We start from the raw sequence: 27,826 nt of genomic DNA, 5'->3' as shown, positions 1-27,826 counted from the left end.
ATAAAGTCCACATGCGGAGTTTATTATTTTTGTGACGTCACACAAGAACCAACACATCTGCATTTATCCACCTATTCAGCATACAGCGGTTTAGCCCCGCCCACTCACTGAGCGTTTCAACTTTTGTCCAGTGCGGCCAGTCTGAGCACGTCGGACGACATAGCGCCAAAATCAGCCTGTTTAATTGGACAAAGAGAGCTCGATAAATGGTCAAGTATTTATAAATTACTGCTATTTGTGGTACATAGGACCACAGTAATGTCACACCGTGGACCGCAGTGGGGAAACGTAGGTTATCGGCCCTTTAACTTCTTGAGCTGAGAGATGCTGCCAAGATGTTCCTCTGCAGTTCTTACTCTGTGCTTTACTGTCTTTTTAATCTAGTCAGTTTCTTTCATTCTCCTACTAAAGTTGCTTTCAGCTGTTGTTGCGCCCTGAAGCGGCGCTTTTGAGGGTTTTTTTTAACTTGCTACCTCTACCCGCTGCACTGAGGCTCAGCTTGTCCTGCTAGCTAGCTAGTCTGTGAAGCTCTGAACTGAGGGCTGAGCTGAAGACACAAACCAGGAGCTGCGGCGTATAAAACACGCCCCAACTCGCCGAGCCAGATAAAGTACAAGCCGAATTCGGGCGGTCTGGTGTCTTAACGCAGTTCGCTCGGTACGGCGCCCGAGAGCGCTGTTTATTAGCCGCCTTGTCCGTCTTCAGTAAATTTCTGCTGATGGTCTTTTCCACATCTGTCCGTCGGTAAGTTGCGGGCGTCGCTGCTGAGCTCGGAGCTAAGCGGGGAAAAGTAGCGGTCTGGCGGAGGGAGAGACGTGGCCATGGCCGTCGGAGAAGATGCGGGTTCGGCTTCAGCGGAGACTCCGGGGAGACACGCCGTGTCCGTGCTGCTGGCCTTTGGGAAGTGCCTGGGCGCCCTGCTGCCCGTCTACTTAGCCGGCTACTTCGGGCTGAGCCTCTGCTTCGTCGTGCTCGGCCTGGTGGTGTACTTGGGATGGAGGCAGCACCGCGACGGCAAGCAGGCGAGACTCAACACCGCCATGTACGTGCTGGAGAACGAGAGAGACTTCACCACCACCAGGCTGTTCAGGAGCAGACGGGACCTGCCGGCGTGGGTAAGGAAGGGAAGGGGGGCTCTGTTATGGTCCATACAGATGTCATGCAGACGGAGACATATGGTCAGCACGCCTCAGCCTTCTCGTTCAAGATATAAAACCAAGCCAGCCTGGCTCCTTTTAGAGTAACGTTGAAAGTGTTAGTGTGCGGCACGTCAGGTCAAATGGGGGATGTTACAGACTCTACCAAAGCCAACCTTTTCTTCTGTAATGCAATTAGACAAGTTGTAAACATGATCAAGAGACGTTTGATGTGCTGCAGGCTAGGCAGAGTAACTGTCCACAGTAGTGATGGTAGGAACCAGACATCTCAAGAGTTTAATGCCTGTATAAGCTCATCACAACGTCAGTACATGAAATATGAATGAGATACTGTTTTGTGACTGTTTTGAGATAAAGTTTTATCCCAAAAATATATATTTTAAATCCATTCATGGCGGAATAGCACGTGCAGGGTGTTATAGAGCAAAATAGTACATTCTTTAAAAAGATGGTTCATCTAGGGCTCTTTAGTAAAGACACTGGGTACATATAGAACCATGAACACTCAAAGAACCATTTGCATGCTTAAAGGGTTCTTTCCATGGCGAAATGCTTGTCCAGACTGATGGAGAATGTGCTGTACATGGTTTTATATAGAACCTTTTTGAAAATAGTTTTACATAGCACCAAAAGGTTTCTTCTATTTTCCATCACTTGGAAGAACTGTTTCACCATGGAAAGAACCCTTTAAGCATCCAGATGGTTCTTTGAGTGTTCATGGTTCTGTATAGAGTCATTGTTTTTACTAAAGAACCTATGGAGAACCATCTTTTTAAAGAGTGTTCCCAAAGAAAACTTATTTTTCAGATTTATCACTGTTTCACTAGTATCAACCTTACATAGAAAAAAGACCAGTGCAGCTTCTCTGGCCATTTTGGCTGGTAAATGGTTATATTTGCATTGTAGGCATTGTGACCCCTGATTCCTAGCACTTCATTTGTAAAGAAATCTGAGTCTGTAAGCTTCTCTAAAATGCAGAATTTCACATGAAACCACACTGAATGACTTTGTTTACTTCTCAACAAGTGATGCAGAAATGTAAAGCAATTCTGTGGAATCCTCTGCTAATAGCAAGAATATGATGGCAAGCCTGATCTGAAGGTGGAATAAGCAAAGCCTTTCTTAAAGTCGCCCCTAAATACCTGTTGGCCCAGAAAACAAATGCTGAATTTTATTATGGCCAGTTTAATTCTGAGCATGATTCCTTGTTCTTTTATTTACCTTGAGAGATTTTCAGTAAGGGTTGGTGCACAATCCCATTGTTTGAGGAGGCTGTGGACAAAATGTTTGTGTCCCTTTCAGTGACAACAGTTGAAATCCCTATTCGCTTAGTAATGCCTACAATAGTTAGGTAAAGTGTATTAATTACTTCTTGGCATCAGTCCTGTGTACAGTGGGCTGGAGAAAGCGATGACATTTTGATACTGTCTTTCTCTCGACACTCAGATGCATCCCACCTGCTCTCTGTGACAGAGTTTGTGTTGGTTCTGCTCTGGTCCGTCCTCCTCTCCTCCCCGATCCCTCATTAGCGCTGGCACATTCCACTGCCCCTCCAGCCCTTGCTATATTTGGACATTTAAGGGCTTGATCTCCAGTGACTGAGTCAGCAGACTATGAGATGCCAAGATGAACTGTGAGAAACAAGCAAACTATGGCAAGAATCTGCCAGGAAACAGTGGAATACATTTTACCAAGCAGTAGTTTGAAGGATTTCTGAAGCAAGATTGAGCTAAGGGGAAGATTGTATAGAGAGGTTAGTTGTATAATAGGTCTTGGTTACTTGGAACTGTTGTTTGGTCAGCTGTACCCACATCCTGTTTCACTTCTGTAGTTGTAACTGGGTGCCTTTATTCTATGACTTTATTTTAGGTATAGAAAAATTTCCGGTACATGTTTAAACTTTATCTCCATCCAGTCAGTGCACCTGATTCAAGAGAGTAAAGTCTTGAGTGGTTACTTTTCATACTTTCTCCAGTATAGTGCTGTTTATTTACTGAAAATACAGGTTATTACTGCATTATAACTACAATATCTTACAGTAAGGTGTTGTTTATGTGCAGCACTGACACATCGTATTATTATTTCTATTGTTATGTCATTTCTGTCAGAATAATACAGACCATAATTACATAATACAGTAATCTAGATGTAAAATATATGCTTTACTACTGCCAGACGCTTCAGGGAAATATTATATTATGTTGAATTTTGGCTAAATATTGCTATTTAAAGCCAACGACATATGATCATGCTATTAAGTACAACAGTGTTAAACTGTTTACTGAGCACACCTTTTCCACAAGACATTTACATGCAGTTTTTGAGACCACAGTGTAGTTACTAGTTCACTAAAACCACCATCATGATTGGAATAACAAAACGTGTAAAATGCAGTCAAATGTATTTTTGTGGTAGGAATAACATTAAAAGAACTGTAGATGAACCATTAAAAGTTTATTAACAAAACCTAACAAAAGTATACTGCTCAAGACTTCACCAATTAAAAGTCATTTTCACAATAAGCTCTGCAAATAACAGCTAATTACTATAAAATCCAGCATTTTTACAAGAAGCTAGACCTGTATTTCCCAGAATGCCTCATTCTAGCAGTCTGCTGTATTTAAAGAACGCAGTAGAATGCTGCAGTGTGTCTGCTCTACATTTACGCTACATAATCCAGGCCTTGCGTTATATTAAAAACACACTGGTAAAACTTTTGATGTGGTTAAATATTGACCTTCCTTATTTTGACCACAAATGATCATATGAATGTCGTCATTTGTCAAAATAGCTACAGAGCACTCACCAGTAACGTCTGTGATGGGTCAGGATGCTCACAGCCCGCAATAAACAATTTTGTGGTAGGTCAGAGACATTGCAGCCTTATGGCTAAGATCAGAATTGCAACCATTACTAACAGATAGTATATGGTGCAGCCCCACTACATTACACTGGAGACTTGACAGTTTTACATAAATGTAGTAGAACTAGTTTGATAATAACTCTAAAGCTTTGTTCTAGTCACAGACCATTCTGGATACACTTAAAAAGCCCACCTGACCTTCCTTATTAAATACTAGTTTATAAACAGGATGTCACATCCACAATCTGATTAATGTGGTTAGTCTCCGATATAAATTTGGCTTTGAAACTCTAGATTATGTTTAAGAGGAACAGGCTGTTCAGCAGCAAAGCAGAATTTGTATTTTTGTTTGTCTATTTTCTTATTTCTTCGAGACAGTGTTGACATGTTTGTTTCATAACTGTGTATTTTTTTGAAGTAAAATCAGCACAATCAGAATACTTAGATGGTCCAAGTGCCTTTGCATGTATGAGGAATTTGTCTTGGTAGAACTGTTGTATAAATTGATGGTACAGAAACCAAATAGTACAAAAAAATAATGGTTATCACAAACTATAGATTATCCACAGTATGTGAACAACATGGGTATACGCTGTACAGGTTATATACAACAATATAAATCAAGGGTCACCAGTCTTATCTGCAAAGGGCTGTTGTGGTTGCAGGTTTTCATTCAGATTGATTGAGACTGAGACCAACTGAATAAACAAGTGGAATGAAGTATGTTTCTGCTTCCTTTAAGTAAAATCCTGCAGCCACACTGGCCTTTTTTGGAAAAGAATGGTGACCCCAAAAGCAGATCCATTTGAAATATGTTTGTAAGCAATTGCTATGCTATATTGATGCGCAGTCATTAGTTTATCATATGTTTGTGCTTGTCATTTATGCAGGTGAATTTCCCAGATGTTGAGAAAGTGGAATGGCTTAATAAGGTATGAAATTTTATCATCACACACTTGTTCTCATAGACACCCATACAGAAAAGGAATATACTAGGACAGCATACATTGTATTATATTTTCTTTATATTGCATGCTATGTGTGCATTAAAGCATATAACAGTATTTAATATCCCTGGAGCCTCCATGATGTGGAGGCCTTTGGCTTTTCACCATTCTTTTCATTGTTGTTAGCCATAATCATGAGAATTCAGTCCACATCACCAAGACCTGAGACTCAAAGTTGTTTATTAGCAGCCACAGGCTACATCTGATTAAATAAGGGGAATGGAGGAATGTAACAAAGTCTTACACAAATAAGAGATTGTGACTAGATCATCTGCAGAATAAGGCTGATCTTGCACAAGTCCATGCCTTCTGCTTGTCTTGATTTCCCTGCCACATGACCTTTTTGAGCAGTCCCCGCCCTGCCACTTTGAGTCATAACAGTCTACATATCTGTCACTTTAGATGGCAAACCTTTTGAATTTAACACTAGGAATTTGTCATGCCTAGCAACCCATTTTTGAGCAATCTCTGAGAAGAAGGCTATGAGAGCAAAAGATAGCAGTAGCACAAATAGAGTTTGCCTTTTTTGCTTTAGAATTTCAGGGGAAGCTTGAGAACCACTCTTCTAAGCTTTGGCACTGGAAGTAGTGTTTGCAGAACAGCTTTTGCCAAATTTCTCATCCTGACCTCAAGCCTCACACTGCAAAAGCAATGACAGGTCATGATACACACCAGCATATACTTTAAATAGCTCGGCAGAAGCATTTCTAATTGCTAGCTGTTCAGTTTCATTCATTACAAGCAAATGAGTACAAGCAACACAATTTTCATCCAAAGAATATACTACAAGACAACAGTTGTGTTCATTCAATGTATTTTATTTATTTGCTGGGATATGATTGAGGTAAATTCAAAGCACCATTTTCTCCCTTGTGCTAGCCACTTTTGCTTTTTTTTGATTGAACTTTTACTTGAAGTTTAAAAGCCAAAAACATGTTCTTCTTCACACTGGGATGACAGTGGAATGCAGACTGAGCAATGCTATGTATTGGTTCAGACTGTCTCTAGTCATGGTAACGTCTGGTTTGTTGGCATTTTAAAAATAACCAATAATGGCATAAATAATCACTCAGATGCACATTAATAGTTTATCTTTTCATTTTTCAATATAAAATAATTTAGCTCTGAGTCACTGTGAACTTTTCTGAAAGTGGGTTTTTGTGCATGAACCTTAGATGTGAGAAGATATTGGGTGGTTGCCTAATTGTACAAAAACCCTGAGTTTTATTTTATTTATAAATTCTTGCTTATTCTGAGTAGTTGAGTCTACCCTACCTGTTAGGGAGGAGCATTTTGTTATTATGTATTTAGTACATGAAATGCTATATTAAGCTATGCTTGCGTTTCTAAGTCTGATCTTCACTGCATTGCGTACTTGCATGTATTTACAACCCCATTTCCTAAAAGGTTTGGATGCTGTACAAAATATAAATAAAAACAGAATGCAAAGATGTGCAAATCATTTAAACCCTATATTTAATTGAAAATAGTACAAAGACAACACATCAAATGTTGGAATTGAGAAATGTTATTGTTTTTTGAATCATATATGTCCATTTTGAATTTGATGCCAACGACACTTTCCAAAAAAGTTGGGACAGGGGCGTGTTTACCACTGTGTTTCCTCACCTCTTCTTTTAACAACACTCTGTAAGTGTTTGGGAACTGAGGAGACCGACTACTGTAGTTCTGCTAGTAGTGCTGTAGTTTTTGGGAACAAGCTGAGTGGTCTTTAGCCTGATGGACAGTGTCCATGATTTCCAAAAAGAAATTAAAATGTTGATTCGTCGGACCACAAGACATTTTCCCATTTCCCCTCGGGCCATTTTAAATTAACTTGGGCCCAGAGTAAGTGGCAGCATTTCTGGATCCTAAATGTGGTTTCTTCTTTGCGTTTGAGTTTTAATTAGCATTTGTTGGTGCAGCGATGAACTGTTTACATAGACGGTGGTTTTCAGAAGTTTTTCTGAGCCCATGCAGTGATTTCCACTACAGAACAATGTCTATTTTTAATGCAGTGGTGCCTGAAGGCAGAAAGATCATGGCCAGCAAAGGCTGTTTTTCAGCCTCTGTTGCAAAGTGATTTCTCCAGATTCTCTGAATCTTTCAATGTTATTATGTACCGTAGATGCTGAAAAGCTAAAGTTCTTGAATTGTTGCCCTATTTGATCATGCAGTCTTTCACAGAGTGGTGAACTCCTTCTAATCTTTGCTTCTGAAAGACTCAGCCTCTCTGGGATGCTTTTTTATGCCCAATCATGTTACTGATCTGTTGCCAATTAACCACCAGGTGTTTTTTTAAGCATTTCACAACTTTACCAGCCTTTTGTTGCCCCCTTCCAAAGTTTTTTTTAAACATATGGCTGGCCTTAAATAAAAAAATAAGCATATATTTTTCAAATATATAATAAATATAATATAAAATAATAAATATAAATAAAAATTTAATATAATAAAATTTCAACATTTAATATGTTGTCTTTACAGCATTTTCAATGAAATATAGAGTTTGAATGTTTTAAACATCATTGCATTTTGTGTTTATTTACATTTTTCATAGCATCCCAACTTTTCTGGAAATGGGGTTGAATTTATAATTTGCATATCCAAAGCTATGAGTGCCACAGTGTTATGATAATGTTTTATCAGCAGCCAGTCAAATAGTTCCTCCTGTGTTGTCACTGTTGTGCAGATCCTGCAGCAGGCCTGGCCTTTTGTAGGTCAATACTTGGAGAAATTGCTGGTGGAGACAATCGCCCCCACAATCAGGACCTCCAGTGCACACCTTCAGACTTTTAGCTTCACCAAAGTTGACCTGGGAGACAAGGTGCAAAACTGCTTTAGCTCATTTAGCTTTTTTTAAAAGCCATATTCAAGCTGTGTTTGTTTTATCTGTGGATGTACTATAATTTAAGTGAATTACAGTAAGAAGTGATTTTAATCCAGTTGGAATCTGTAGTGTCTTGATTTTTGCAAGTCTGAAACGTAATAATTACTGAAAGAATTATTTTCTGTAATTCACTGAGCTGAAGGAGCTTCCTCAGTAAAAACAGTTCTATTCAAATCCACATGATGAGAATATTAAAACAGAACCTGCTAATAGATACAGCTGTTATGCATGTTGTTGTTGTTATTGAGTTTGGCCATCTCTTACAGATTGCACAACGGAGCCTCCCCTTGTGAAACTATTCCAGCTCAAATAGTGCTGTAGTTTAATATTCAGCTACATTTGAGTTTATCAGAGAGGATGTGTGTTTTTTTTGTTGTTGTTTGTGTAATGCTTTGATACATCTCTCAAGCTGTTTTGGTTCTGCAGGCTGTGAAGGTGGTTGGAGTGAAGGCTCACACTGAGCATGATAAGCGTCAGGTGTTGCTGGATCTTTATATCAGGCAGGTCACACCTTTAACATAGCCGCTTTGGCTTTTAGCTGGAGCTGATTAAGAGCATAGGTGTCAAAAAGCAAAAAGGTTGGTTTCAAATTAGTTTCTTTTTTTGATTTGAGAATCTGTTGTTTTGCAGCTATGCTGGAAATGTGGAGATCAATGTGGAAATAAAGAAGTACTTTTGCAAAGCTGGAGTGAAAGGAATTCAGGTAAACATCTTGAAAAGAGAGAAAGAACAGAACATATACACCCACTGAGCACTTTATTAGGAACACCTACTGTACACCTACTTATTCATGCAGTTATCAGCCAGTCGTGTTTCTGTAATTTTGACTGTGCGCCAGACGAGCTGGTTTGAGTATTTCTATAACTGCAGATATCCTGGGATTTTCACACGCAACATTCTCTAGAGTTTATGCAGAATTGTGCAATAAAGAAAAAACATCCAATGAGCAGCAGTTCTGGAGATGGAAATACGTCGTAGATGAGAGAAGTCAACAGAGAATGGCCCAACTGGTTCTAGCTGACAACCAGGCTACAGTAACTCAGATGACCACCCTGTACAGCTGTAGTGAGCAGAAAAACATCTCAGAGTGCATAACACGTCAAACTTTGAGGTGGATGGGCTACAACAGCAGAAGACCACGTTGGGTTCCGCTTCACACGTTGGGTTCAGCTTCACACGTTGGGTTCCGCTTCAGAGGCATACACAGTCACTGATAATCCAATACAAAACCTTTGGGATGTGGTGGAACAGGAGATTCACAGCATGATAGTACACCTGAAAAATCTGCAGTAATTGAATAATGCAGTCATGTCAACATGGCCCAGAATCTCAAAGCACTGTTTCCAACATTGTGTGGAATCCATTCCACTAAGAACTGAGGCTATTTTGAGAGCAAATGGAGACCCTACTCAGTATTTGTATAATGTTCCTAATAAAGAGATTGATGAGTGTATGCTTCACAAAAAAGGTTTCTCAAATGTCTTTTCTCCCTACACAGCTTCATGGAAAGCTGAGGGTGATTCTGGAGCCATTAATCGGAGATGTTCCTCTTGTAGGAGCTGTTACAATGTTTTTCATCCGAAGACCTGTAAGTATCCCCAAATGTTCCATTTTCAAGTTATTTTTGCACACAATCTAGTTTTGCAGTCTTGGTTTTGGCCATTTATGTTATTGAAATGGAAAAGGTCAGAAATGGAGACTCTGACCTGTTAATATAGAGAACAGAGCTCTCACTCACTCACTCACTCACTCAGACTCATCTAGCATGCTAAATATTCTTTTTTTGAATTGCTGTTGATGGTTCATATGAGCAGTGCTTCACATTAAACACAACATGTGTCCTTGTCGATTTAAAAAAGCAAATCGGAGAAATATACACTACATGATGTTTTTCTTGTTTACCCACTGTGGATAATAGTACTATAAAATTTTGGATGTTCATTTCAACACTTTCACTTCCATTGCTTCTGCAGAAGCTGGACATCAACTGGACAGGCCTCACCAACTTACTAGACATTCCATGTCTGAAGTAGGTGACTTGTTTGTATTTTTCTAGTGCTCCAGAGGTGAATGCCAGAGCTATTGTTCTTGTGCAGTGTTTTCCCATTTGCATTTCCTATATCAAGAATCAGTGGGACACTGGACTGATTATTCAGATTCTGCTGAGTTTACCTTAATTTAAATAGCTCGGGTAACTCACAGCTAATAATCAAAATATCAGTGTGCCATCAGATTCGTATTTTCAGAGGTATCACAACACAACTCATTATATCACATTAATATCATCATGTATAATCATTACATTTGAGCTGTCACCATGCTCTGTATTGCTGATTGTCTTTGTTGTTGTCATTGTCCCATTTTCCTGCATTCAATTACAGTGCCATGTCGGACACTATGGTAATGGATGCTATCGCCTCTTTCCTGGTGCTTCCCAACCGCCTCACTGTCCCTTTGGTGGCTGATCTGCACGTAGCACAGCTGCGCTCCCCTCTTCCGCGGGTAAAGCAGAGTCTGCACTTCTGCAGTATTCAGCAGCTATGCTACAGTCAGCACCCTTTACTATTAAATATCTTTGATAGGGGTCATAAATTCTGTCCAGCACTGTTTACTAATTCCCATGATCAATAAGATCTCTTTTAGCAGTTTTTAGCAGTATAGCAGTATTAACAGAATTGGACCAGAATTGGTCATCCATAATCTATAATGTGTCCCATTAACACTGTAGTTTTTTTCAACTCCTTAGAGGAATAGTTCAGCACAAAAAGTCAAATTTACACAAGCCATGACATGGTTGTTGTTGTCTGAAGTTTGTTTCTTTAGTTTTGCTGTGGAGCGAATGTAGCAAACAAGTGAGGGAAGCTTGTGCTTGAGAACAGTCTTGGTCTTGTTTTGCAAACCGGTTGCCTCACACACTTACCTCAAGATTTGGTCAAGTTGTTAAGTCTTTTAAAAAAACCTTGCTTATGTATTATCTGCCACTGTATGACATTCTGCAAAATTACAGACAAAAACAGGCTTCAATATGACGGGTATTAGTGGTTTTTTTTTTGCTCTATGACATGCTTTTGTCTGTTTTCATAGATTATAGTCTTGCAATGAAACCACATAACTGAATCTTTGAAATTTCTTACCAGTTCCAAGTTTAAGCAAGGGTTTGATGGTTTAGGTAGTTGTGCATTTTACACAATATTAAATAATACAGTAAAACCTTTCATTACTTATTAGCTACCTTAGCTTGTAGCTCCACTGCAAAAATAAAGAAACAAAGTTCAGACACTGAATTTATCTTGGTTTAATGGCAAAATTGTGTGTTGTGTTTTTTCTGAAGTATCAGATTATTTAGACATACCGATTACTTAGTCTTAGACATAAATTTTGTTATGGACTATGTTACATTGTCCTTCACATTGACATTGTGTAAGTTCTTCACTGAAACGGCCCACAATCTTTTTAGCCTGCAGGCTTTCCATTCTACAGTTGAATTTTATTCCTTTGCACAAAGTTTGAAAGTACTAAACATGTACTTCTTTGCACTTGGTGTGCAAATTGAGCAATGCTGATCTTTGCAAATTGAGCAATGCTGATCTGTGCCATTGATGCAACATTTGCAGTGTTTCCTGTTTATAGATATCTTAAATTAAATAAACCAACCTTTTTTCTTGAAACTAAATGATGCACATCATCCTCTTTTGCACAGGGCATAGTCCGGATCCACCTGGTGGAAGCGGAGAACCTGGCTGCTAAGGACACCTTCATCAAAGGTGTGATTGCTGGCAAGTCAGACCCTTATGCCGTGCTGAGGGTGGGCACACAGACCTTCACCTCCCATCATGTGGACAACAACCTCAACCCCCAGTGGAGGGAGATGTATGAGGTACAAGACAGGAAGAGTTGTGAAGTTGTGTCTCAGCCATCAGCTGTGGCTTTACTAGTGGTTTTGAGTGGGGATGTTGAGTAGAGTGTTTCTGACAATGCTTTTGAAATATATCACATGCCCTGTGAAACACAAGACACAGTCTGCTCTGTTGATCAAAAACAGCATGATGTTTACTCTCAAGGCCTAGGGTTGTGTAAGTTACGTAGTTAGGAGTGTATGGTACTGATGTGTGGGCCCACGTACCGGCCCTTAGGGTTTGAAAGGGTTAAGATGAATGTTTGTTTAAACCCACCTCTCCCTGTTTGTATATTATGTAATGGAATTAATCGTTGATATGTAATTGATTTGGTGTAAATATATATTAGTTGTTATGCTGACTTTACGTGTTCTTCAGTTTGTTGTTGTTACTGAGTGCGATGGCCAAAGTGAGAATAAGAATTTAACATTACAGAGACTAATAAAGTATATATGGATATATGAGCATAACTGTGGTCACAAATGTTGTTGCAGCCGTTGGTAACAGAATGTCACATGATAGAGGATGTGATAATCATGCTGTGATCAGATGAGCAGAGTGAGGGTGTGAGATAAATGGGTTTTTTAATGTGATGCATTATATTTGCTGCCTTATGAATATTAGAAAAATCCATGTATGTGTGTGTGTGTTTTAGGTGATTGTACATGAAGTTCCTGGCCAGGAGCTGGAGGTGGAGGTGTTCGATAAAGACCCTGATCAAGATGATTTCCTAGGAAGGTATTATTGCAGTGTCCATTTTAAAATTATTACTGTTATAACTGACCTCACTTTCTCTAACGCCTCTTTGTTCTCCTGTCTCTCTGCATTTCAAATGCCTTTTGTTCTGTTTTGCTGTAAGGGTCAAGTTGGACTTGGGCCTTGTAAAGGAATCAAGAGTTTTGGAAGAGGTTGAGACCATTTTATTCTTATTGCCTTTTTCTTTGATCTTCCTGACCGTAATGTCTGTCCACGATTGTGCTATGTTTACTGTCTTACACCATCCACCATGTGTAATGCCTTAAATGTTTTTCATTGACCTGTAATTTAGCATTTGTCTACACTGTTCCTACATGTTTATATTGTTGTGTGCACCCCTGTACCAGAGAGAACAGTAAAGGTGGGCACTATGGTTATATTTATTGTCACTGTGATAAATTACATCACATTATTGCACAGTATGCCTCTCTGAACATATTGTAGATATTGTACTTACAAAACACTGATCCGATGCATGTTAAAAAGAGAGCTTGATTAGTCATGTTTAATTGGACCTATTGCTGTGCAGTATGTGAAATATTGAATAAAAAGTAAGGGTGGGTATGACAAAAAATGCAGTACCTACAGATACTTTCACAATACATGATATTCTTCGCAAAATGTATTTTTCTGAGGTTTGAGAAGTTGGAACAGTTACAACAGAACCTGTAGTCCCAAATTCTATCATAAACTTTGAATATAGTGTTTTTCACTCAACGTTGCATTGCAGTTTAATTAAAGAGGACCAGTTGTGTTCTTTTTTCAATGAAATGTGTTGTTAAGTATTTTTTTAAATACTGGTGATATCCACAGTGTTATCAGAAAAGTATATTGTGATGCACTTTATCACGATGATGATAAAATGTGGTCATACAGCCCATTTCTAATAAAACTCGTTCTATTCATAGTTTTTAATGTAGCTCTGCTGGTGCTTTCTGCACATTCCAACTCATCAGACATAAATATCAGAAAAAAAATATCGTGATATTTTTTTTTGTTCCACTCTCTTGCCTCTGTGGATTCAGTGGTTCACTCTAAAAGATGCACCGTCTGGTAAGGTTCATCTCAGGCTGGAGTGGCTCTCACTGCTGCCCTCTGCAGAGCGCCTTAATGAGGTAAGACAAGTAGTGTAAGACTGATAAACAGTCATAGTAATCAGTAGGACACCCTCAAAATACTATAAGATTTAATAATGGTTGATTGATTGATAACTAAATTAACACCCACCAAGCATCACATGCATGTATCTGGCCTAACAATAGTATTAGTTTCCAGTATTAAAGCCTACTGCATGGCCCGTCAAGTACTGCCTTAATCCGCAGGTTCTCCAGAAGAACCAGAATCTTACAGTGTCCAGTAAGACTCCTGACCCTCCTTCTGCTGCCATCTTAACTGTGTATCTGGACCAGGCCCAGGATCTACCTGTGAGTTCCACTCTGCTTTCTATTTTAATATAACTGTTTCCTTAGATTGTCGAGGAACCAGCTGCAGAAAGCTTTCACTCCACTGACTTTGCATTGCCACTTCATGTTATATGTGGTATATTGATTCGTGGATGTTCAGTGGGCTCTGTTTTAATGCAGATGAAGAAAGGCAATAAGGACCCCAGCCCTATGGTGCAGCTTTCTGTGCAGGATACCACCAAGGAGAGCAGGGTGAGGCTGTCTGATATTAAAGACCTTAAACTATGTATGTTTACTATAATTTTTATTTAAACAATTTCATTTCATATTTTTAATTTTAGACTGTTTATGGAACCAACAACCCAGTGTGGGAGGATGCCTTTACCTTTTTTATACAGGACCCACGCAAACAGGACCTTGACATTCAGGTAATCTCTATTTTATTATATATTGGGCAAATATACAGTTGTTGTAAACAGCTTTTGGTATGACCGCTAACTTTTTTTCACTCTGAGTGATGAAGAAAGAGGCTGATTAAAATGAAAGCTGTTTGGAGCATTGTAAACAAGGATTAATTGCTTTGCTTATATTTGCCATGTTGGCAAGTACAATGGTTGTGATCAAACTGTTTCCTTAAGTAAAAGCATTTCTGACACATCTGACTCATGTCTTTGTCCCAGGTGAAAGACGACGACCGGTCTCTGACTCTGGGCACTCTGTCCATCCCCCTGTCTCGTCTGCTCTCCAGTACTGAACTGAGCATGGACCAGTGGTTCCAGCTGGACAACTCTGGACCTGCAAGTCGTATCTACATGAATGCTGTACTGAGGGTGAGATTAGTACATCCGATCAAAGACGTACCAGCTGCTAAAATGAATCTTATTAGTGTTTATGATTTGTGAGACTGAAGTGGTGACTGTGAAAATAATGAAGGAGAATGAAGATGTTAATACTTTGTGTGGGTCTTAGGTGCTGTGGCTTAATGAGGAACCCACCAGCCCAGTGTCTCCAGACCTTTCAGTTCCATTTCCTGGTGAGGGAGAGGATGATGTTATAAAAACTGTGACCCATCGAGGATCTGATGTGTCACCAACCCCCACGCGTCCACAGCACACCAGCCCAGATTCCAGTTTTGGCACAGAGGTGAAGTTTTAACATGAATGCAACGATTTGCTGGACGTTTTGACCAAATAATGTTATCACGATAAACAAAATTCAGATTTTTCAATATCGATACACATTGCGATAAATGTCAAATCATTATTTTTATATATATATATATATATATATATATATATATATATATACATATATATAAGTTTGAAGGCTGATTTTGCTCCTGGGTGGTTCTGATTGGCAGTTTTACCAGCTTGAAAAGCACTGCCGCAGTTTTTGTAATAGTCATAATTTAAGAAAGAAAACAACAACGTCAACTTAGCACGAACAGCAAATGTTAGGTGGCTCAGTACATCAGTGATGGATCATACCGTCACACCACCTTACTTCCATCACTCCTGTCACATCCATGTTTGAGCTTATCACAGTATTCAAACACCAGCCTGCAACATCTGGATTTCTCCATAGTAATTTGAGGGGTGAACCACAATATATCTAACACCAGACAAACAGAGTCGTCCTTTTAGGTACATTTAACTTATCAACTTATTATATCAACTTATTTAACTTACCTGTCATCAATTCTCTGTGTTGTGTGAGTGACGGAGGGCTGCTTCAAGTTAGCCAGCTACTAAAAATTGCTAGCCTGGGAAGATAGCGTTCTCACACTCTCCAATGCCTCACAGCTTCCTCAGGTTACTTACGTTTAAATTAGGGCTGTAACTTGCATGAACTCACTTCTTTCTTTCACTTTTGTTGCGTGGGAATGCACAAATACTAAAATATGACTGAGCTTTGTGAGGAGCAGTCGTGATCTTATGCTGCTGAAGTTTGTTGGGATGTACAGAAAGATGTGAATTCATTCTAAGCCAGTACGGTTATGCCACTTATCACTCACACTTGGTCACAGGAGAACAGATTGTCAATTGCATCACTCAGAGAGAGAATGTACACTCACCAGCCACTTTATTATGTACAATCTAATGTTCAATTGCTTGTTAACACAAATAGGTAATCAGCCAATCACATGGCTGCAACTCAATGCATTTAGGCATTTAGAGGTGGTCAAGACAACTTGCTGAAGTGCAAACCGAGCATCAGAATGGGGAAGAAAGGTGATTTAAGTGACTTTGAATGTGGCGTGGTTCTGGTCTGAGTATTTCAGAAACTGCTGATCTACTGGGATTTTCACGCACAACCATCTCTAGGGTTCACGGAGAATGGTCCGAAAAAGAGGAAACATCCAGTGATCGGCAGTTGTGTGGACGAAAATGCCTCGTTGATGTGAGAGGTCAGAGGAGAATGAGCAGACTAGTTCGAGATGATAGAAAGGCAACAGTAACTCAAATAACCAACCAAAATCTCTGAAGAATGTTTCCAACACCTTGTTGAAAGTATGCAATGAAGAATTAAGGCAGTTCTGAAGGCAAAACGGGGTCCAACCTTTTACTAGCAAACCTAATAAAATGGCCAGTGAGTGTATAACTCCATGTTTCAGCCGTTGTTAAAGTATATTTGGCGACCCTTTTTTAACTTGTCGCCCCCTCCCTCTGTATTCATGTTGAAAAACACGTAAGTGCGCCCTCTCCTGATGACAGCAGAGTAGTGTCGCTTTCCTTGCAGTAGAAAACGAAAACAGGGCTGTCGCCAGAACATGGAAGTGTGAGAATGGTGTATTATATCTAAAATCTATTGAACATTTCTTATAGTTCTATCGAGAAATGTTATATTGCGATACTTATTGTTATCATTTTATCGCTCCCAGCCCTATGTATGAAATAAAGTTGACTACCGCAAGCTGCCAGAACAGCTTTAGTACACCCTGCTATAGGAAATGTACTGTAGGGATAGAAGGGGCTTTGTAGGGGCTTTGCAAGAGAACTATTCATGGTCCCAACAGCAGACCACTTGACTCTAAGGGACAAGCATTCCAGCCTGTACTGTTTTTTTGTGGTGTTTTTCCACTGTGCAGTACAATACAGCACAATACAATTACAAACCCAAACCTTGAATCGGGTGAACAGTGAAAGTTAGTCTTTGGGGTGACATCATTCATCATGCAAATGTAGCATTAATAGTAAACACAAACAACAGTAGCCACAGTTGGTCTTCAGTTTCTGATTTACCTTTTACTCTGCATTTTTTATGTGAAGAATTACAGACAGTGATTCTGGCTAACTAGTTTTTTTTAATGGTGAGACCATAAGATATTTTGTCAATTCTGTGACAGTCAGTTTGACCAGTCCTGACCTATGTGTGTTCACAGATTTGTAATCTCATTGTACTGCACTGCCCATTAGAAAAACACTGTTCTTGTACACCATAAATAAACTCACTCACTAGTGGAGAATATGGTGAAGGAAGACTCATTTAAACCATATCACTTTTTTCCAGATCTTTGTAGACCAGTTTAGTTTTTTTTGTTCTGCTGAACTCTCAAATGAGTATTCATCTTTGGACTGAGTGACTCCCTGCAACCTAATTATAATATCCATCTCTGTGTAGCTGCCCGTGGACTGTTCTTGCTGACACAGTTTGATCACATCCTGCACTCTCTGTCACCTGAGGAGCAGTTGCTATTCTGTTTTTCTTTACACGTGGCACTCACTGAATGTGCACTTTGCAGTGTACAGCTGAAATGTTTCACAGTCAAAGGTTGATTAGTCGACAGTGTTGCTGATGATGAAAAAGCTAACATGGATTTTTATTGCACTCCTCAATGCTCTGTAATGTTCATATAATAAATGCCGTCATGTATGACTGGAGTGGCAAAAGAAGATGAACCCATAAGAACTTATAATACTTAGAATACTTGATTAAATGAATAATAGGTTAATCAGTTATTTTTAAAAATCATTACCTTGAGGCTTTCAAATATTTCCGCTTCTTCTTGAATCATTTTTGGTTCTTTTCTCAGGGTGTTCTGCGGATTCACCTGGTGGAGGCCCAGGACCTTGTTGCTAAGGATAGCTTCATGGGAGGCATGGTTAAGGGCAAGAGTGATCCTTACGTGAAGATCCGGGTGGGAGGGCTGACCTTCAAGAGTCGTGTTATAAAGGAGAACCTCAATCCAGTCTGGAACGAGCTTTATGAGGTGTGTTAATGGACACTTATAAATAAAGAACAAATTGTGCAGTCAGACAGTCGTTCTTCAACCTGGTTATATTCCTTCCTGCATGTTCAGTTTGATCTTGTTAACATAGGTTGGCAAGTTAAAATTTGTTCATGCTTTGCATGTTTGATCAGTGCAGAGAGATATTGGTAAGTTGAGTACAACTGTGTGTTTATTCTCACTGCAGGTGATCCTTACACAACTCCCAGGCCAAGAGGTGCAGTTTGACCTGTACGATAAAGACATGGATCAGGATGACTTCCTTGGCAGGTGAGACAAGGCAGACTCTGTGTTAGTACTGGGTTCACTTTCAATGTAATTGCATATTTTATTAAGTACTGCTACTAATTTCAACCATAATTATGTCTTCATTACAGTAGTTGTTACAATGTATTTAAACTGGACTGTCTTCATTGTAGTTACTGTTATAGAAATGTTTGCTTACTAATTTTGTTTAAAGTACCAGCACTTAACTTGTTATGAGGTAACTGCATAAACACGTGTGTGTTGTGGTGTCTGCCTAGATGGGCATACTGTGTTTTCTTAGGGATCCCAATACACACACACACACCCACACACACAACAGACACACACACAGACACACACACACACACACACACACACACACACAACAGACACACAGACATGTACATCTTCTAAGCTGCTTCTCCTTTTGGGTCGTGGGGGGAGCTGGAGCCAATCCCGGCTGTCATTGGGCAAAAGGCGGATCTCAATATATAGTACTATGCAAATTGTCCCTGGGTGTGAGTGTGTGAGTGATTGTGTATGTCTGTCTGTCTGCCCTGTGATGGACTGGCGACCTGTCCAGGGTGTATCCTGCCTTCCGCCCGATGACTGCTGGGATAGGCTCCAGCACATTAATTGGCTTTAGATTTGACAGTTAAACAAAACTCTGTCACTTGTTAAGAAGAAATCCATTCAGACACATCTGTCTTCTTATCTGACATGTTACAGCACATCTGTCTCTGGCCTCTGCAATGTCCATCATAAAAAGGGATGTATAAATGTACAAAACTGTTGCAGATGATTTTAAATATTTTGATTAAAACTATTCACAACAAACGAACAAAATTAAAATCATGGTTCATTTTGCAATGTAAATATTAGTAGTATTGTATTCAGTTACGTTGATGTATGTATATGAAGATGACGTATTTACAGCTGTAAAATTCTGTTTGAATCAGCCCTAATAGTCAGTGGTTTGCTTGCAGATTTAAGCTGAGTCTAAGTGACCTTATCAGTGCTCAGTACATTGATCAGGTAAGTCTCTCAGCGTTATTTGTATTTGAAGAATGACAGTGACCTCAGGCACTGCTTTAATGTAATATGTATGTAATATGTTACTGTAATATACATCTTTACATCAGTGTTCAAAAGTTTGGAATTGCTCTTTACTGGAATCAGTGTTTTCAATAATATGGAACCATTTTAGCAACTGTATAAAATCATTCTAATATATTAGTCTTGTGCAGATTTTCACTCAAATAATTGATAGGAAACTATAAATAAAAATTAAGAAATACTGTGTATGTGCACAATGATTAACTGTGCCATGCAATACTCTAAGATGACTGAAAATCTTTATAGGTATATTATATATACCTTTTAACAGAATTAAGATTTAATGACAGTGATATCCAGAACCCACTGTATTTCCTAGGTGGAGCCCAAATCTCAAGGCAGATCACTTGGCAAAAATGTATGTAAATAGATAGTAACAACAGTATATTGTTTATCATTTTAATTGTTTCTTCACAGAAGTCTTGAAATAGTTAATAATAATAATAGTAATAATAATAATGATAATAGTAAATGGAACATCTAGAAATCATTTGTAACATTTGTGCAAGAGTATGAGAGTATAATGTATAAGTCATTGTTTAATTCTGGTGAGTAATTCCAAACTTTTGAACAGTATTAGATGTTTTTTAATGTATGTGGGTTTGTTTTTAATGTATGTGTTTGTGGACATGTCTGTGTGTTGTAGTGGTACACCCTGAATGATGTAAAGTCAGGACGGGTTCATCTGATGATGGAATGGTTGCCAAAAGTGTCTGACCCAGCCAGACTGGAACAGGTGATCATTTTATTTTTTATTCTTTGTTTTTTTTTATATATATCTTCTTTTTCCCTTTATAAAAAATGCTTTGTCACATTTCTATAAGACACCCAGCAGTAGTACATTTTGATGTCCTAATGAAGTTATCTTACTGATTTCTTTGTGTGGTATCCAGATTTTACAATATCAGTCTCAGCATTCCTATGTGAATAAAGCAGTGCCTTCTGCAGCTGTGCTCTTCATATATATGGAGCAAGCCCATGGTCTGCCTGTAAGTTCAATTCTCTTGCATTCAGATGATGGATTCCTTTTCTTGTTGCAGTCTGTTGCACAGGTTCTAATGCATTTGAGTTGAATGGGTATGAACAAATTAGATGTTTGTAATTTCTGTTGTTTATAGCTGAAGAAGAGTGGGAAGGAGCCAACTGCTGGAGTCGAGTTGTCACTCAGAAATTCATCCCACAGGACTAAAGTAAGACTTAAATAATAAGTGTTTACAGTTTACTTACAGTAAAAGTGTAGATCAGCGCATGTTTTGGTTATATGGCATTTGTTTATACATAGTCTTAATTTATTGTAAAATACAGGACTTTGGAAGTAATAACAGAATAATCTACCAGTTACTAAGGTTGTAAATTTCTATCCATCTTAGTTTGGTTCTATAGCCTGCATTGTGATTTTTTTCACATATTTGCATTCACAAGCTGCAATAGCGTAGTTAAATTTGAATGTTCTGCATGGGGTACTTGCTACCAGGGTTGGGCAATATAAACCTGGAAAAAGTAGTGAGGGCTGAATACTAAATACACTGTCCTAAATGTGTTCAGTAATGTATTCCATTACAATACATAAAAAAGTAACATATGCGTGCATTGATTGCTTCTTTTGAAGATTGTATGTTTTTTTATTTATTTGGTGGGTAAATATTTTAAAAGTATTCTCCTACAAGTTTAAAAAGTAACTGTTTTCTGAACACTGTCTTTACAAAACTGTTTTTACAAAAAACAAGACTAAATACAGACGCTTAATTTCTGCATTCTGAATATATATTCCTAATACTTTTATCCTGGGGCATCCCAGCCTGGTTAATACATTCATCGGCCTGCATTCTTTGTTTCACGTTCTGTTATAAATACGTATATAAACCTATGTATATAAGTCTAAATATGTTTAAACTAAAAGCTACAAAAATAAATAATTTCTTATTTGATCTTTCCATTGATTTTGATCATATATACAATGTAACCTATAGTGTTTTTCCCCTTAGAGATGTAGGTCACATTTTACTTTGATAGACCCTTAAACTTTATTTTTACAGCCCTGTCCTAGAGGCCCAGTGCCTTGCACTGTTTAGTATTTTCCCTGCTCCTGACACATCTAGATAGGTTCAGACTTAGTGGGATCTATTAAGCTCAATTTAGAGGTTCCATTTAATAGATATTTAGCTGAATGTTGAAGACAAAGTGAGAATCTACAAAGCATCTACAGTGGATTTTGATTATAAACTATTACTGAATTATATAGCACTGTATTTTTCCCACCCTAGTAGCTATTAAATAAGATTAATAAACTGTCTGATAAGACTACAGTTTAAAGAGTTAAATTCAGTGTGTGATTGAAGGTGCAATATAATGAGTTAATTTGTTATTATTACCATTATATTGTATTGTTTTTTCAGTATCATTCATTATTTGAACTGAGACACTAATGAATAGAGTTGTACCTGATCATTTTATTTCTACAGCTTGCCAATCGTTCCGCATCTCCACGCTGGGATGAAGCATTCTGCTTCTTGATACATGACCCCAGAGAAGACATAGTCAGTGTCAAGGTGAGCTATACATTATAAAACATCGGTTTGACTGTGTAACACGGCAGCACAGCTTTTGTTGTAAAATAATTACAAGCAAATGGTAGTTTGCCCATAGCAATGCTGTATCTGTAATCATAACCTTTTTCAATGTCATATGAGTTATGACTCATTGGTTGTGTGTGTGTGTGTGTTTGTGTAGCTCTCTCATGGCTGGGGTCAGCCTCTGGGTGCGGTGGTGCTGCCTGTGAGAGAAATACTGGCAGAGCAAGACTTAGTGCTGGATCGCTGGCTCACTCTAGATGGAGCTTTGCCTGAGAGTCAGATACTAATCAGGGCTGAATTAAAGGTAACAGGACAACCCTGCTGTGTAAAAGTACATTCACTTCAAAGCTAAACTGCTCACAAAGGGCCTGCTGTACTAAGCCTTTGCAAAAGTTCCAGGAGTAAATTGGACCTGTTCTGGGTACATGTTATGTATAAAACCGCCACACAAGCCTAGACGTGTAGTTTATCATTTGTGTACTTGGTAAAACATGAAATGTGTGTGTATTCAATTGAGGGATAAATTGTAGTAGTATTGCACAAAATCAGATACATTTCAGATACATTTTGTGCACATTTTGCAGTCACATCAAAGCACATTTTGCACTACTTTTACTTTTATCTCTCATCTTTTATCTGCTGTTCAGCTTTTGGACTCTAAGTTGGCACAGTGTGCTAGTGGAAGTAATGGCACTTCAGAGGTGGAGCATGTCATTCCCACGGCAGAGACGGTCCCTGCAACCAATCAGGAGCTCCGACACAGGACAGTCCAGGGGTGGGTCAAATATAAAATTTCTTAAAAATAATGGTTGATTTTCTGTGAAAAAGGAGGTCTGTCAAATAAATGAGATGCCAGTTTACTGACACTTTTGTACGTGCATGTTGTGCGTGTTTTTGTGTATGTAGAGGTGGAGTTGCAGGAGACAGTGGCCGGGGTCAGGTGAAAGTCACCATTGCTTACTCTGCTGAGGAGAACAGATTGGTCATCATTATCCATGCTTGCAGGTCTGTTTAAAACACGTACATGTAATACATATATTTATAATAATACTGGTATCATACAACTTATATGTCATGCAGTATACATGTGACCAAAGAACCCTCAGTACTCAACAAAAGTGCAATTGTACCCCCTTTAGGAGTTTTCCAAATTAGAAATGGGTTTTATTTGAAACCACTTGTTCCATTCCTTAGCAACTGAGTTTAGGAACGAGATCTTGCTTGTCATAAGATAATGAAATATTAGGCTGTAGGTATTTACAGTTATAGGCTGTAGTTTACAGCTTTCAAATATCAGTTGAAAAAAAAAAGAATTTGAACTACCTTTAAATTGCATATTTTAAAATTTTTGCACAAAATTCTGCCTAAAATGTTTTGATGTCAAATGGTTCACTGTAGAGAAACTTGCCACCTCAGATTTCTTGAAAGTCTACAATGCAAACATAGCCATTTTATTTACTATTCAAAACATCCACTTAATCCTACATGTTTTCTGAGTGGTAAATATGAAAAAATATGTTTATTTTTGGGCTTGTCATGTGCTTCTCTGCCGTTAATGCATTTTTCCCCCTAAAACTATCATAAAACAACATCCTTCTTAATTTATACTACCTTTGTGTGGCATTAGTGGCATGGAACACCTTGCTTTTCATTTTGGCACTGGAGACATACTTAGCATGACTCCTCCACTAACACTATAACAGTATAAAGCTAGAGTGCATTAGCATCAGTAGTTCTCCAGCCTAACTTGCTTAGATTACACTAGTCAGTAATACCTGTGGCTAACTTGCATAAATGGCAGAACAAAAAGACCATTCTGTTGCAGACTGAGAGGAACAAGGTTGATTCTGGAGCAGGTCAGTGTCCTGGCTCTGAATTTTAAAACCTATTTTATATACTTGGTGAGTTTGACACACTCAGAACACATATTTATTACTGCTTTAGACTTTAAATGCTTTAAAGATCTAGTTTCTGTCACCATCACTGTGAACAATTCTGACTCTTAAGTTTCTCTAGAATGAATTTCACTCTGACTGTGTTTACATCTTAATGATTTAATTATGAAGATATGATTTTGCTAAATCCGTGGAGTTCCTTTAACACAGAATTCACATCAGATGTGACACTTAAACAAGCAACCGTCCATTCCATCCATATTCTGACCGATCTGTTACATAAACACTTCAGGTGGGAACAGAAGCTCTTTTTTTGTATTTTACAGCAGGTTATAACCCCAAGGCACAAACCTAGGGTCTATTGTGGCAAAACCACAATAACAAGTTTTGCAGCACCCCCTGCTCTTAATCTCTTTTGTCCCTGGCTTAATAGCTCATTGTGTATTGGAGGTTTGAAACAAGAATATCTCTAAAGAATTTACATTGCATTGCACAGTCCCTATTCTAGACTATAGGGAGAGAGCACATGCTGTTAAATAAATATAGCTCTGCTAGATGAAATAAAATGAGCTGATTGATGTGATAACAGTTTGTGTTTTTGCCTCTCTTTTGCTGTAGGAATCTGCCACCTTGCTCCAAGGATGGATCAGATCCCTACGTCTCCTTCCTTCTCCAGCCTGACAAGAACAGAAGCACCAAAAGAAAGACCAGCATCAAGAAGCGAGACCTCAATCCTGAGTTCAATGAGAGGTGAATGAGAGACATAGCAGTACAGATGAATCACTTGATCTCATGGTTGAGCTTTTACACTATTAATTCTGTATCTTGTATCTTCTCCTGTAGGTTTGATTTTGACTTGTCCCTGGAGGAGGCCACACAGAGACGCCTTGACCTGTCAGTGAAAAACAGTGTTTCCTTCATGAGCCGTGAAAGAGAGCTCATTGGCAAGGTATTGTAAAGATGCCACATTTACTGCACATGCTGTGATAGTCATTGTGGACAAATGGCCTGTAAATGTCAGTTGATGTTTCAAATGTCATGTGAAACTTTTTTGTTAAAGTAAAAGAAGTAGCTTTACCTACTAAGTAGAAGAAAAGTACACCAAAATATGGTTTCCTTGCATGCTTTGAGTCATTCTGTAAAGCCAGAAATATTAAATCAAAATTCAGGTCAGTGTCAGGTCAGTGCTGGCAGTAGTAGCAAATAGTGCTGGTATGCATTGTAGTGATGATAGCACAGTGCTACATAATCACCCTGCACATTAATTGTTCAGTGCCAGTGCTGTACCAATAACAGTACTTAGGCTAAACTAAGTCCTAATGCTGCTTTCTGTTATTACTCTTAAGTTAAAGTAAGTTAGGTAAATGTGAATAGTGTAAAAGAGCAAGTCCAGTATAATTTGCTTGGGGCTATTTCAATGCAAATGATGTTACAAAACTGTCCTTTCACAATTTGATTGCAGTCACATTTTCACCAGAGAGGGCTTCATATCCCCAAATGTGTGTAGTGCTACTTTAAATAATTTAATAGTAAAAAAGACTTTAGGGAGGATTTTGGGGTTCTGTTTGAACCTTTTTATTTTCTACCTTGAAGCAGACCGAAAAGAAAATGGTTTCACAGTCTGCAAAAACCTGAGATTACTCAGGAGATTCTTCACTGACTTCCCTGGGGAAACTTACATTAAACCTTTTTAAAGACTGTCAGGAACTACAAAAACATATAACTATGAATCTTTTTCCTGAAGTACTGAATGGCTCTGTGTGGATGTTCTAAGCTTGGGATTTGTGCTGTGTTCCAGCTTCATTTGGATCTGAATCAGCTGGACCTCAAGGCCGGCATCCCACAGTGGTAAGCTTTTTAGATTTGCCCATGCTCCACATAACATGCCATTTTAGTCATTTCTTAACATCAGTCGTACTTTACATTAATCAAACCTGGCCTACTTACTGACCAAAGGACAATCCTCTGTCTTTTTATTTATCCTTTTTCAGGTACGACTTAGCAAAAGAGACCAGCTGATCTGGCCTCTATATGTTTATGCAACAAGGCCTTCTGATTTACTTCCCAGGCTGCACAGCTGCATCTGCATGGCGCAAGTGTCACGTTACCTTTATAGCTTAGTGCAGTGGGACCAGTGTTTGCGAAAATGTTAAGCTTGTGATTTCAATTCTACAGTTTTTGTAGTTTTATCTCCAGCAATGCCAAATGCATTTGAGTCTTAATGTTAAAATCAGTGTACGTCAATCGAATTTTTGCAAATTTATATTTTATTAAAATAAAAACGGCATAAATACATTTGTTAAGGGAACAATCAAAACAATGTCATGAGTCTCCCTGGGGGAAAAAGCACTTAGGAAAAGGAAAAATTAGGAAAAGGATTCCTAATGCCTGCTAAAAAGACTGAAACTCTGTTCCTTTATGATGGTCTTAAATTATAAGAGTGTTCTTTGACAAGGTTTTATTATTTCCTCATCAGATGCTCATTACATATAATGTTTTTATGTGCTCCAACATTTCTCCTCTTTTCATATTATATCATATAACAAAAAGCATTGGAGACACTGTTTTTTAATTTATTTTTCTGTTTCTTTATACTTTTGATTCAATGTAAGAGCTTTATACTTAGGGAAAAAACGGGTGGTTCTTTCAAGAAGAATTTTATATATTGAAAGGACTTATTACTGTTTCTTTATGGGTAGATTACTGCACATTGTAGCTTTAACAGAATCTACAAAAGATATTCAGATTATACAGTCATTCCATTATCTTAGCACTGCAGCTAGGCCTGTTTGCTAAGAATAATTATCTTACTTTTTTTGTTTTGATTTTTTTTTTTTTTTTTTGCCTGATGCACATTTGCCTACAGTCTGGAAAACTGCTGTCCACTGTGTATTGAGTTCTGGTTCACTTTTCTTTATATCAGACATGCTGATGGTTGCCTTAAGGCCGTGTTTTACAATATACATATCAAGTTTGTTGTAAAACCATTGCTTTGCTGTTGTATTTGTAAATCAGTAGTTTTACAATGCTTTGTTTCAGTTTCTGAAGGCTTTAACATATCAAAAAAGGTCAATCACTGTGCTTTTGTATTCATTCCAAGCAAATGAGTTTGTGATTGTTTATGTGGACTGACTCTGATGGATATTTCAGCATGTGAAAGTGCCAATGGTCCAAGACCAATTCAGGAGCTGGAGTTGGAGATGTGTTACAAACTGTTATAAAGAAATTGTCTTAATTAAACGTTTTTGAGAAGGTAACTTGTGGAGAGGAATCAGAATGCTAATCTGTTGATGCTGTTGCTGGAAGTCTGTAATGCAGCTGTTTTTATTAAAGATGCTTTTTGCACTTTAAAATGATGCTTTTATTTCAGTTGCAGTCTTAATCACTTCCTTATGTTTCCCTGGTTGTGGTACCGTAGATGTAACTGAATGCCACTGAACTAATACAGATCAAACAAGTACTATGGCAGTTAATAGCCTATCTACACTGGTTTATTTTCATGTGCACTCAGACTCTGTTCCCCAAGCGGCATGAATTCCTCTGTTTACTTTGGTTTGAGGAACAAGGGGAAGACACCAGTAATGAGGTCCACCTGCACTGCACAGTTCAGTAATATCCTGCTGTAATTTGCAGAGTTTAGTTCAAGAAATTGCTTAATGTGCACACAAAATGTGTAACTGCAAGAGTAGATAGAGCTGGTAAACTATTGATGAGAAAAACACTGAGAAATTAACTTAAATGTCATGTAGTGACAGAGACTAATGTAACAAAAAGTCATTAAAATGCATATAATTAC

The 27,826-nt window shown here is 38.3% G+C and overlaps 1 protein-coding gene across 1 annotated transcript; it reads left to right on the top strand.

The window, feature by feature from the left end:
- The first annotated feature begins 127 nt into the window (after positions 1-127).
- Positions 128-27,386, top strand: esyt1a (extended synaptotagmin-like protein 1a). The gene is made up of 31 exons (XM_017694293.2): positions 128-1,115; positions 4,911-4,952; positions 7,720-7,854; positions 8,344-8,417; positions 8,548-8,620; positions 9,416-9,505; positions 9,891-9,946; positions 10,299-10,419; positions 11,618-11,794; positions 12,469-12,551; positions 12,673-12,721; positions 13,595-13,684; positions 13,892-13,993; positions 14,153-14,224; positions 14,314-14,400; positions 14,653-14,802; positions 14,942-15,115; positions 18,006-18,182; positions 18,388-18,470; positions 19,433-19,481; positions 20,209-20,298; positions 20,456-20,551; positions 20,681-20,752; positions 22,025-22,111; positions 22,293-22,439; positions 22,783-22,910; positions 23,042-23,140; positions 24,649-24,780; positions 24,874-24,979; positions 25,829-25,878; positions 26,022-27,386. Exons 1-31 carry the CDS (start codon positions 822-824, stop codon positions 26,047-26,049), a joined length of 3,213 nt encoding a protein of 1,070 aa, XP_017549782.1. The 5' UTR covers positions 128-821; the 3' UTR covers positions 26,050-27,386.
- The last annotated feature ends 440 nt before the right edge of the window (positions 27,387-27,826 follow it).

Source organism: Pygocentrus nattereri, chromosome 9, assembly GCF_015220715.1.
Source record: "Pygocentrus nattereri isolate fPygNat1 chromosome 9, fPygNat1.pri, whole genome shotgun sequence".
NCBI lineage: Eukaryota > Metazoa > Chordata > Actinopteri > Characiformes > Serrasalmidae > Pygocentrus > Pygocentrus nattereri.
This window is presented reverse-complemented; position numbering and strand designations above follow the sequence as displayed.

Bases quoted from the DNA above. Each gene is read 5' to 3' on its own strand.
- esyt1a (XM_017694293.2), top strand. From the start codon at position 822: ATGGCCGTCGGAGAAGATGCGGGTTCGGCTTCAGCGGAGACTCCGGGG. The intron at 4,953-7,719 runs GTATGAAATTTT...ACTGTTGTGCAG, and splicing joins AAGTGGAATGGCTTAATAAG to ATCCTGCAGCAGGCCTGGCC. The intron at 12,722-13,594 runs GTTGAGACCATT...CTGTGGATTCAG, and splicing joins AATCAAGAGTTTTGGAAGAG to TGGTTCACTCTAAAAGATGC.